The 12,798-nt window shown below is 48.8% G+C and overlaps 1 protein-coding gene across 1 annotated transcript; it reads right to left on the bottom strand.

The window, feature by feature from the left end:
- Positions 1-4,169: 4,169 nt before the first annotated feature.
- LOC109147193 lies at positions 4,170-5,117 on the bottom strand. The gene is made up of 2 exons (XM_019294829.1): positions 4,719-5,117; positions 4,170-4,349 (listed from the first exon to the last, which is right to left on the bottom strand). The coding sequence occupies exons 1-2, from the start codon at positions 5,115-5,117 to the stop codon at positions 4,170-4,172; spliced, it is 579 nt and encodes a 192-aa protein (XP_019150374.1).
- Positions 5,118-12,798: the final 7,681 nt, after the last annotated feature.

Genomic DNA, 12,798 nt, shown 5'->3' with positions numbered 1-12,798 from the left:
TAGCCGGCGGTCCTCTCGGCCTTGTCGCCGGCGGCCGATGCCGACCGGCCGACCTGGCGACGTGGCGCCCTACCCGGCCCAGAGAACCCCTCCACTCCTGGACCAACAACGCGGCCTGTTTGGTCTTCTAGCCCATACCTAATATCCCCATCACAAGTCCCCCACTTCTTTTAGGTATCTTGATGCCTAAAGGAAGTAGAAGTAGGGTTTTACTTAGTCCTTCTCCCAGTCAGATTAGATAGCGGGCTTCCCCAACAATCTCAACTACTCCTCCCCTTCCACCTATTTAAAGCAATCTTCTCCACCTATCATCTTCGTATCTCTTGGCCTCCCTCCAGCATTAACTCTCACTACCCAATCTTGCCTTCTACCTATCACCCCATTACACACCACACCACGATCTATGCACACCACGCCTCCCACCGGTTTGCTTGCGGCCGCCTTCACCATGGGCTCTAGCCAGCCATCACCTCAAGCCTCGCCCCCAGCCACAACGGTTCCTCGCCCCACTCTTCATCCCTCTGGTTCCGTGTCCACCTCACTACCTAATCGGGGCCTTGAGGCTTTTGGTATCACCCGCTCGCCACTTACTGCCAACAATTCTCCTGCCTTCTCCAATCCAACCCTCCGCCCTGCTCAGAGGTCGCTTCCTATGTCACCCATGTCACCTCGCGCTCCCCCTACTAGCGGCTCCTCCATCCGCCACCTTGATCCTTCCACTCCCCGAGGCATGCATGCTAAAATTTCACAAGCCAAACTTGCTTCTTTAGACGAGTGGTTGGGTGAGGATGTTGAAATCACTGTGCCCGGGGAGGATGGATCCATGAAAGATCCATGCGCACTCGATCGGGTGGCCGTTCATTACCAGTCAATTCAAGTGGGCCTCTAGTTTCCTCCACACCCCCTTACTCGGGCATTTCTAGACTGCCACGGGATAGCACCCTACCAGATGACCCCGAATGGCTACCGCTTTATCACTTGTTTTCTCACCCGCTGCCGGGAAGCTAAAGTAGCTCCTTCCCTATCCTTACTTCTGCATGTTTTCAACGTAAGCCAGAGCGGGTCATCTTTTCTCAACCTCTAGTCTGTCCCTAACTATTCCTTCGTGACTCCTTTACCATATCTTCCCAAGAACTGGAAAGAAAAATCTGTGTACCTTCACTATCCTGCAGATGCTTCTGGGCTGGGATTTAGCAATGTGTGGGTGCAATACCCTCCTCTTTATACGCCCCCGGCTTACTCGGGTATGGATGTCGACAGGGCGCGGCTATGTGCTGACGGTTCCCATGACCATCGGAGATACCATGATCCTTGCCGGCTCTACCAACTCAGTACCGGTCAACCTATGGGTATGTTTCCCCCCATTTTTTTTTTGCTGTTGTACTTATGGCCTTACCTGGTGTTTATAGCACCCGTCGAGAGTACCCCCCAGATGCTTAGAGCCTACTAGACTCGTAAACGACAACGAGTTGCTAGTTTGGAAGCCGCCTCTGATGGTGATGGTGATGGTGATGGTGATGAAGAAGATGAAGGGGCATCTTCGGTGGGACTCATGGATGACCCAATTCTGGATGGAACGGATTCCAACACTCACTCTTCACCCACTCGCTTCTCCCCGCTTACTCCGTTCCATGTCGTGGACTCCCCCTCACGTGGGCCTCCTTTGGCCGTGCCCCTAGCTACTTCGAGTTCCTCCGGTGAATATGACACCCGCGACCCTTTGGCTGCTAGGATTTCGGCCGGCCCGGGTCGCCCCCGCCTCCGTCCCTACGATCCCGAGCATGTGGATTTCATCATTCGCGGGGTGCGAGATATGGTGCCAGCTCCACGGCATTTCTGGATCGATAGCAGTCCGATGGAGGCCTTGAGCTCTCGCCAAGTTGGGGATTCCATGAATGTAAGTGCCCAAGTGTTTTTTTTCTTTTCGTACCTCAACCCTTCACACTAGATGGTTATGCAATCCATCGGGCTTCATCATCGCCTGCAAGAGTCCTCTCGAGAGTATGCCGAGCTAGAGAAGGCACACCAAGATTTAGAGCGCTCCCGCCAGGAGGGCGATGAGGCCCGTAAAGAAATACTGAGAGAGCTGGAAGCTCTGAAAGAGGCACATAAGGCCTTGGGGGTTGCACACCAGGCCCTTCGGGAGGAACACAAAAGCTTGCAGGAGGATCATCAATAACAGCAACAGGATCATGCGAAGGCTCTTGACGACGTCGTGGAGGACTGGCAGGGGACTGAGGACTTTGCCCGTGCTGCGACTGAGTACTCCTGCACACGCATGCCTGGGTTGATTCGTTATTGGCTGGAGCATCCTGATCGCTCCGGTGAAGGCATGGTTGAGGCTATGTTAGGGTGGCAATCTGTGCAAGAGTACCAGGATTACACAGGCCCTCCACTTTTACAGGTCCTCCAGGAATGGGCGACTACTCCAGGAGGTAAGGCGGCTATGGGGCCCGTAGCGGAAGTGTGGTTGCATGAGACGACGGAGGGTTAGACCAGGCTGGTGCAGGAATGCAATGCAACTTTTTACATGGGGCAGCGGGATATGCAAGATGATCTTCATGGGAAGCCGGTTCTCCCCTTTCAGTATTGAGGGGTGGAAACTGCCAGACATCCTTCCCCTTCGGCCTACTCGAGCTCGGCGACGCCTTCTTCTACGACACCCCCAGGTGGAGACATGCTTATGACTCCTGAGGCGGTCCAGGTCGGTGTGACGTCGTCCGTTGCGGCTCCCTCCGAGCCCGTGGCCAGATTTGTCATTGTTGGGAGCGTGGACCCCTCTGATTTCCATCTCGCCATCAATTCGGGCTCCGGATTTTCTAGCTCAGCAGTCGCCTCTGCGGCCCCACTGTCTTAGGCATAGTTTTTAGAATCTACTTAGTTAGTTTGTCGATTAGTTTGCTTTGGATGTTTTGCCAACCGTCCTTATTTAATGTACTACTCGTTCTCCCGTTTTTTTTTTTTTTTTTTTTTTTTTTTTTTTTTTTTTGATGAAGGTAACTAAAGGTTGTGGGATGGGGTAGTGCAGGTTGGGATAACCCACACGCCCCATCCACCAACATCATGCGGCTTGCCAAGGGCAAGTCCGCGCATGTGGGTTGCGATAACCCACACGCCACATCCGCCAACATCATGCGGCTTGCCGAGGGCAAGTCCGCGCATGGGGTTGCGATAACCCACACGCCCTATCCGCCAACACCATGCAGCTTGCCGGGGTCAAGTCCGCGCATGTGGGTTGCGATAACCCACACGCCTCATCCGCCAACACCATACGGCTTGCCGGGGGCAAGTCCGCGCATGTGGGTTGTGATAACCCACACGCCCCATCCGCCAACACCATGCGGCTTACCAGGGGCAAGTCCGCGCATGTGGGTTGCGATAACCCACACGCCCCATCCGCCAACACCATGTGGCTTGCGATAACCCACACGCCCCATCTGTCAACACCATGCGGCTTGCCGGGGGCAAGTCCGCGCATGTGGGTTGTGATAACCCACACGCACCTTTGCCCAGTGGTCCGTAACACTTAATGCAATATGTAAAAAGCACAGATGTGAAAAGCACAGATGTCATTAATGGTGCGACATAAAATTGTTTAATGAAGACATAGGTGTCATTTACGTTACGCAACATACCATGGTAATGCCATGGAGGTTACCTTATTTGGCATTCCTTGAGGGCTACCCTATCTACTGAAAGAACCTTCGTAAATGGTGGGCGTTCCATACCCGGTTCATGGTCGTTCCCTGCATCGTTTCGAGTTTGTAGGTATTTTTCTGCACCAATTCCACCACTTTGTACGGCCCCTCCCAATTTTTGGCCAGCTTGCCTCCCTGTAGTGGTTTGCCGGCCTCTTACCGGCGTAGGACGAGATCGCCGACCTGGAAACTGCGGGGGCATGCCCTCGCGTCGTGGTTGCGCTTCACCGCCTGCTGATAAGCCGCAATGGTTCGACCGGCTTCATCCCTTTTATCCTGTAGGAAATTTAACTCAATCCGCAGGTCCTCCTCATTCTTGTCGGGTTGAGGTTGCACGCTCCTGCCTGCGGGAGTCATTATCTCTACTGGTGTTCTGGCTTCGCACCCGTATGTGAGGGCGAAGGGTGTTTCCCCTGTTGCTTTCCGGGGGATCATTCTGTAAGCACATAGTATAGATGGCAGCTCCGCGTACTAGGTAGACCCGGTTGCTTCAACTCTCTTCTTAATGCCGTCCAGGATGGTACGCTCGGCGTTCTCCACCTGACCATTGGCTTGAGGGTATGCCACTGCTACCTTGATATGCTCCACCCCGTAATAGGCGCAGAAACGAGCAAAGTCCTGATTGTCGAACTGCTTGTTGTCGGATACGATCTGTTGAGGTAGGCCAAACCTCGTAAATATATTTTTCCACATGAACTTCCAGCACTGGACCCTGTGATGGAGGCGAGGGGCTCCGCTTCTACCCACTTAGTGAAATAGTCTATGGTCACGATTTGGAACTTCAAGCCTCCAACCCCCTTAGGAAAGGGTCCCGCCAAGTCGATGCCCCATCGGGCCAACGGGATGGCAGAGGTAACTAGGGTGTAGTAGGAGGCAGGCTTACCGGGCAATATCGCGAACTGTTGGCACGTGGGACACTTCCTCACGTTGTCTTGGCAATCAGACCTAATGCGGGGCCAATAGTATCCTTGTAAAATTATTTTCCTCGCCAGGGTTTGGGCCCTGGTGCGCGGCACATACCCCTTCGTGAATTTCTGTGATGACTTTGTCCACTTCTGCCCTCGTTAAGCATCGGAGCATGGGCCCTCCGAAGGATAGTTTAAATAATTTTCCTTCGATTATCCGGTAAGACGGGGCCATGGCCATTATCTTTCGTGCTCTTAGGGGGTCTTGTGGGGTAAGACATTGTTCCTTATAATGGATCATCTCCTGCATCCATTCATCCAGGGCTGGCATTACAGCTAGGACCTTGTCCTTCTTAATGTTGGGTGCGTCGACGTCGATTATTTTGGCTATCTTTGACACATAGCTTAGGTGATCTTCAGTGCCTTGGGCGATTTTGGATAGCAGGTCTTGGGTCAGCTCCCACCGATCTAGCGAAGTCAACAACTTCTGTAACACATCCCGGTATTGTCTCATTCTCTCCTCCCTTGCTTCGAATTGATTATTGACATGGCCCACCACTAGCCGGGAGTCAGAGCGAATTTTGATGTTGCGCGCCTAGAGATCTCGAGCCAACTTCAAACCCCCGATCAGGGCCTCATACTCAGCTTCATTGTTGGAAAGAGGGAAGCTGAACTTGAGATCTTGGTAAGCTTTGAATCCTTCTGGCGAGGTGAGTACAACCCCCCCCCCCACAACCCTTCTTTCTGGAACCCCAATCCCTTGGATCTTCCCGTCCCTCCTGCCGGTTATCGGGGATAGTGCATTCTACAATGAAATCGGCCAGGGCCTGGCCCTTGATGGCTGTGCGGGGGCGGTATTCGAGGCTATATTGGGTGAGCTCGACCGCCCACTTTACCATGCGGCCTGACGAAACGGGGTTTCTCAAGATGGTGCCTAGAGGCTGATCGGTTAGGACAATTACGTCGTGCGCCTGGAAATAATAATACACTAATTTCTGGATCGTTCTGACGAGGGCATAAACTGTCTTTTCCAGCCTTGCTGACGTAGTAGATAGGCTTCTGAACGCCAGCCTCTTCCCTGAGTAGCACCGAGCTGATGGCCGCGGGTGCTACCCCGAGATATACGTACAAGGTCTCCCCTTTCTCTAGCTTGGAAAGGACCGGTGCTGCAGATAAAAATGCCTTGAACTGATCGAAAGCCTCCTGGCATTCTGTGGTCTAGGTGAACTCGTTCCTCTGCCTCATGACTTGGAAGAACTGGAGGGACTTCTCTGCGAGCTTAGACATGAATCTGTTTAAGGCGGCCAGGTGGCCATTGAGTCGTTGGACGTCTTTTATCGAGGTGGGGGGTTGCATCTTTAGAATGTTCTGTGCCTTCTCGGGGTTGACCTCTATCCCCCTATGGGTAACCATGAAGCCCAATAACTTCCCTCCTGTCACCGCGAACACACACTTCTTTGGATTCAGGCGCAAGTTCTTCTGTTTCATAATCTCGAAGCACTAAGCTAAATAACCTGGGTGGGTACTTACTTCCCTGTTTTTCACCAATTTGTCGTCTACGTAGGCCTATAGTATATTCCCGAGGAGGTCTTTGAATATTTTTGCTACCTTGCGGGTGAATGTGGCTCCAGAATTTTTCAGACCGAACGCCATGACTTGGTAGCAGTATATGCCATCCGATGTCACGAACGTCGTTTTTTCTTCGTCTTCCTCCGCCATGAAGATCTAGTGATATCGCTTAAAGGCATCCATAAAGCTTAGCAGTTCGCATCCCGATGTCTCGTCCACCAGCTAGTCCGTGCGGGGCAGAGGAAAAGGGTCTTGGGGGCATGTTTTGTTTAGGTCTATGTAGTCCACGCACATACGCCACGTAGGCGGCTTTGGGGCTAGGACCACGTTGGCTAGCCATTCTGGATACATTGCTTTCCGTATATGCCCGATCGCTAAGAGCGTATCCACCTCTGTCTTCACGAACGCCCTCCTTTCAGTTGACAGGTGTCGCCTCTTCTGCTTAATGGGTTTGAAGTTGGGATCCACCGCCAACTTGTGCGATATAATAGACCGGTCGATCCCATGCGAATCTTTGGGGCCCTATGCGAATACCACAGAGTATTCACATAGGACAGCTATGATCTGTTCCCGTAGCCTGGGGTAAGGCCCCTGCTTATCCTAACGCATCTGTCAGGCCGACTTGGATCCAGAGGGATTTCCTCGAACTCTACGGCTGGTTCAGGTCCAGCCTTCCTCTCCTTCTCTACTTCTTTCTCTACTGTATGAATAGGTAATCCATCTGTCAGCATCCTTTCGCGCGCCGTCTTATAGCACTTTTGGGCGAGGTGCTGATCTCCCCGCACCGTCCCCACCCCCTCGGGGGTGTGGAATTTCAAACACAAGTGTTCCATCGAGATGATTCCACCTAACCTAGCCAACCCAGGCCTCCCCAAGATGATGTTATGGGCGCATACTATCCTGACTACTAAGAACTCCATGTCTACCCTCTTCACATGTGGGGGGGGGGGTGCCTACCTCCACGGGGAGCACTATTGACCCCTCTGTTTCTATGGTGTCTCTGGTAAAGCCAGCTAGTGGTGTCCTCACTAGCGCGAGCTGGTCCTCACTCAGCCCTAACTTCACAAAGACGTCATGATACATCACGTTGACACTGCTCCCCGTGTCGACTAGCACGCGCTTGACGCAGACCCCGTTAAGCACCATGGCGACCACGTGGGCGTCCTTTGGGGTAGCCTTTCTCGTCGGTAAGTCGTTGTTGGAGAACCAAATCGGTTCGCGGCAGGGCTTCTTCAACTGGGGGTGGTCGTCCACCGTCCCCACATAGCTGCCACCATCTTCCTTTGGGACCCACCCACCGAAGATGACATTGATCACTGGGCGCTTTCCCGGATCCTCTCTAGGGTCGGCCGATTTTTCTTTGTCCGCCCTAGAAGGCCCGACAGTTGTCCGTCGGGCATTCCTCGCAGCCATCTGCTCCCAATCTATGAAACCCGTCGGATGGATTTAATTAACCCGAGGTAGACCCGAATCAATAAATCCAGATAAGAACGTAATATAAAATAAATAAATGTAACGTAAGGATATCATAAGGTCGCAGGGACCGTAGGTCGCGGAGACTGTATATTATATTAAGTATCGCTAATAAGCTATTACAGGGCTTGATTAGGACAATAATAGCTATAAAGTATTGTGTAAGGAATGAAGTGTCCTTGTTAGGACAAGGTGGGGGCCTTTTATATCAACTAAACCCCCCAACCGCACCCCCGAAAACCGGGGTGGTCAGATTGGGCCGCTTTGACCGCGTCCCCCCCGAGACCTGGTCCAAAGCAAGGCCACTCGGCATGGCCGAGCTAGTTATGTACCGAGCTCGGCCTAGCCGAGTCCACCATGGACCGACTCGGCAGTGGCCGAAGTCCATGGTGACGAGCTCGGGTCTACCGAGCTCGTCCGTGGCTGGGCTCGGCCCATAGCCGAGCTGCTTAGGCCGACCCGGCAATGGCCCAAGGGCTTGGGCAGAAGCGTCCGGGTCCAATATATCAATCACCATCAATTTCCCCGCTTGTATAAGGATCTCTATCTCCTTCCTCCGCGCTTGGCAATCGTTGGTTGCATGGCTATGACAGCGGTGAAATTTGCAATATCTGGTCATGTTCGCACCCGATGGATCTGGGTTGGGACCAAACGTCTTCACCAGCTGGCACTCCTCGGTGTAGGCTATTATATCACTAAGAGGGGCGATGAGCGGGGTGAATGAGGCAATCAGCTGGGCCACCCGTGTCGCTGGGGGCATGGGTAGGGGTGAGCAAAATATCGGTTAACCGCCCGATAACCGCTAACCGATAACCGAACCGCCCGAAAAAATCGGTTATCGGTCGGTCACGGTTATCACTTTTAAAAAATTGTCGGTTATTCGGTTTTTCGGTTATACTACGGTTATTGGGGGTCGGTTATCGGTCGGTGACCGATAACCGATATATAGTATTTATATATTTATATATTTATATATTTATATAGATTTTTACTGTTAATTGTTTATAGTTAATAGTTAATTTTTATTTACTATTAAGTTAATTGTTTATAGTTAATTACTGTTAATTTGTTTACACTTAATAGTGTTTTTACTGTTAATTCTTTATAGTTAATTACTGTTAATTGTTTATGGTTAATTTTTGTTTACACTTAATAGTGTTTATAGTTAATTTTACTGTTAATAGTGTTTTTAATTTTACAGTTAATTTTAAAAGCAGTGTGTTTTTAATTTTACAGTGTGTTTTTATTTTTTTTGAAAACTTACCGTGTATTTTTAATTTTACACTTTTACAATGTGTATTTTACCGTTAATATTGTTAATTTTAATTTTTGTTTACTATTAAGTGTTAAGTGTTAAGTATAAAGTGTTAACCTGTAAAATTGATGTGATTTTAGAATTATCAATGTGTTTAATTGTTTGTTCTATCACTTGGAGTGTTGGACTAATGGACTGTGTTAGTCAGTGTGTTACTATTTGTGAGAATGTGAGTTGTGGACTTGTGGCTGATTTCCTATTAATTTTTAGTCTTTTTTAAAATTAATTTGTAGTGACTGACTGGCAGTGTGTATTAACTATTACATGTTGGATTTTGACTTGGGTTTGAATTAATTTGCTTTAAATCGGTTTTTTGGTAACCGACCGAAACCGACCGAAAACCGACGATCGGTTTTCGGTCGGTTGTGGAACGACCTTCGGTCGGTTTCGGTCGGTTACGGAGGTAAAATATCTCGGTCGGTTATTCGGTTTTTCGGTCGGTTATGTAACCGACCGACCGTTTGCTCACCCCTAGGCATGGGCCTTGTCGGCTAAGTCCGCTCTGCCCCAGGCGCAGGTGGAGCCGGCGCCCATGGCAGTGGGGGCACTCGGGTGCTTCTGACGGGCCTCCCCCTCCCCCCGGGGCCAATCTTCCTATCCTCCGACCCTTCCTGGCCGGTTCCTTTCTTGGGGCGCGGCAGGTCTTCCAGTCGGGGTTTCTTACTGCTGCCATACTCCTCCAAACACTTCATGTGGTTGGCCTCCTCGGCCTCGGCATATCGGTTCGCCTTCATCATCAAGGCCGCATACGACCCGGGGTCTTGCGACGGAAGCTCTTGTACAGTTCTCCTGCTGGGAGGGCAGTGATGAATATGGCCATCGCAGATCGGTCGTCCATATCCTCGACTTCGGCCTCCTCCTTCCTCCACCTAGTGAGAAACTTAGTGAGAGTTTCGTCCCCTCCCTGTTTGACGCTGGCCAAGTGTGTGAAATGCTTCTTGCACTTCTTCCCTCTCATGAAGTGTGTAATGAACCCAGTGGCCAGATCTTGGAACGAACTTAATGAGCCGCCTTTTAAGTTCGTAAGCCAACGTTGTGCGCCTCCCGACACCGTGGAGAAAAACGCGCGACACATCAAGGCGTCCGATGACCCCATGAGCATCATGGCTGCCTGATAGGTCAAGACATGCTCCTAGGAGTCTCCCGTCCCATCATACCTCCTAATGCTGGGAGCCTTAAAGTTAGGAGGGAGGGGTTCGTTCACGAATTCGTGGGTGAAAGGAAGGGTGAGGGAAATCTTGGGTACCACGGCGTTAGTACCATACTCCTTCCACCGCAGCAGTTTGTTGATCTTGGCGTTCATCGCGTCCAGCCACTCTACCGGGGGGTTGACCCGAACTGGTATCCCTGGGGGGCGATATGCGCTTTCACTTTCGGCTTCATCCATACCTTCTTCGCGGGCGCCGCCCCTACGTGATCCCTGACCACGTGGTTTTATTGGTATAGGGTCCACCATAAACCGGTTAAGAAAGGCCCAAATACAAAGAACAAGGCCCACGGAGGGCTATAGCTAACTATGCTACTGATAGGAATCGAACCCAGGTAACTGGATTGAGAGTATGAGATCAAGACCCCTAGATCGTAGTGCTTGTCCTGTCCGAGTTGCCCCTTGCCAGGAGTCTAAGACCCAATTTATAGCTTGCCCCCTTCCCTTCTAGACTTCCACGTGTCCCACGTTATCTAAACACCACTCCCTCTTTTCCCGTACACCACCCCGCACGTTCATCACACCTCCCAAACTCCCGCTCTCCTACACGCACCCCCGCACACACGTGCACCCCCCTCCCCCAACTGCCAAGCGACCCTCGCCCGGAGACCGCCCCTGCGATGGGCGCGTCGAGCCTGCGCCCGGCCGCACGTCGGTCGGGCGCGGGGGCCAGCGCCCAGCCGGCGGCGCTGCCGGCGGCGTGGCACCCCGCCCCCACGATGGGGGCACCAGGGCTGGGCCCAGGCCTAGTGACGGGGCGCGATGGGGGCGCCAAAGCCGCGCGCTGGTCGCGCCATCGCCGACTGGGGCCAACGCCCCAGCCGGCGGTCCTCTCGGTCTTGTCGCCGGTGGCCGATGCCGATCGGCCGACCTGTCGACGTGGCGCCCTACCCGGCCCAGAGAACCCCTCTACTCCTGGCCCAACAGCGCAGCCTGTTTGGTCTTCTAGCCCATACCCAATATCCCCATCATATATGTGTGTGTGTGTGTATTGTAGTGTCTCATTTGAAATATATAATATTTTTATTTAAATTAAAATATAATTGTTTTTATATGTGTATAAAAAATGTATTATGTTGTAATTAAAAAGAAGCATATATCATATGTGAAATGATTTCATACAAAACTTATTCAAAATTTAACTGTGTTTTGCCGTTCAACATAAATAACTTTGCTATGATTGTCTAAAAATTTTCAGTAATGATGATTAATTTTCATTTTTATTTTTTAAATAATTTTCCAATCACTAACATGGTGTTTGGTTACAAGGAGGGAATTATGATGAAAATGATTTGCAATTCCATGTGCGAAGAACAATATGAGAATAAATTGAAAATTTAAATTACAACGTTTGGTTTGCAATAATAGAATTACTGAAAATTATTATTTCAGTGTTTGGTATCCATTTGAATTGAAAGGGAATAATATGTAGTATAAAGATCAAAATGTCCATACTTATTATTATTATTATTATTATTATTATTATTATTATTATTATTATTATTATTATTATTATTATTATTATTATTATTATTATTATTATCATCTTAACTGATAAGGAAATTTGTGTCAAAACTATAATGCAATGCAATTGTTATTTGGAATATGTCCACATTCTTTAGATTGATTGTTCACTTTAGATATAAACTTGTATCACTAGACTATTTAACCGCTTCCAAAATTTACTTAACAATACAATTTCTTCTATCAAACACTGCCTACTGAACCAGTGAGCTAAGCTTATGCGGGTAAATGAACCATGCAATTTGAGATAATATCACGGGGGAGGAATGTGATTCTAATTCCGTGAAAATGAAACATCGATTTTAGTTTAGAAATTAAAAAGAAGGGTAATTTTATTTCAAATATTCTTTTTATTTCTTCGAGTACACTATGCAATTAAAAATACCATGGAAGAGTGAGAGACATGAGATTCTAATTTTGTGAAAATGAGAGAATTATAATTTTCTCCCATCAAAAAAAGAAATTTGTTTGCATTGCCTTCGAAATTAAAATGGGAGTAAAATTCTAATTTCTTCGGACCAAAGATATTGTAAGTGATTGAAATTGCCAATAATCACTGATTTTTTGGTTTGCTTAACCGTTCAAATTTTCTGTTCAAATTTTTTAGTGTTCAAGTTATAGGCTACTTTTGACGCAAATTATGCTGTGCAACCGAATGTACCATGTGCATGGTGCATTCGATGCAAAACGACGTCGTTTTGGTTTAAAAACGCGCGTCCCACTTAAAGAAGAAATCAGGTTCGATTCCCGGCAATAGCATTTTTATATATCCATAAATTCATAACTATATATCCACAAATTCATAACTATATATTCACAGTGAATGAATGAAGTAAAAATCCACAATGAATGAACTAAATCCATAGTGAATAAATGAAGTAAATATCTACAATGAATGAACTAAATATCCACAATGAATGAACTAAATATCCATAAATTCATAACTATATATCCAGAAATTCATAACTATATATCCACAGTGAATGAATGAAGTAAATATCTACAATGAATGAACTAAATATTCACAATGAATGAACTAAATATCCATAAATTCATAACTATATATCCACAAATTCATAACTATATATCCAGAAATTCATAACTATA

The sequence above is a fragment of the Ipomoea nil genome, unplaced genomic scaffold (genome assembly GCF_001879475.1).
Source record: "Ipomoea nil cultivar Tokyo-kokei standard unplaced genomic scaffold, Asagao_1.1 scaffold1978, whole genome shotgun sequence".
Classification (NCBI taxonomy): Eukaryota; Viridiplantae; Streptophyta; class Magnoliopsida; order Solanales; family Convolvulaceae; genus Ipomoea; species Ipomoea nil.
This window is presented reverse-complemented; position numbering and strand designations above follow the sequence as displayed.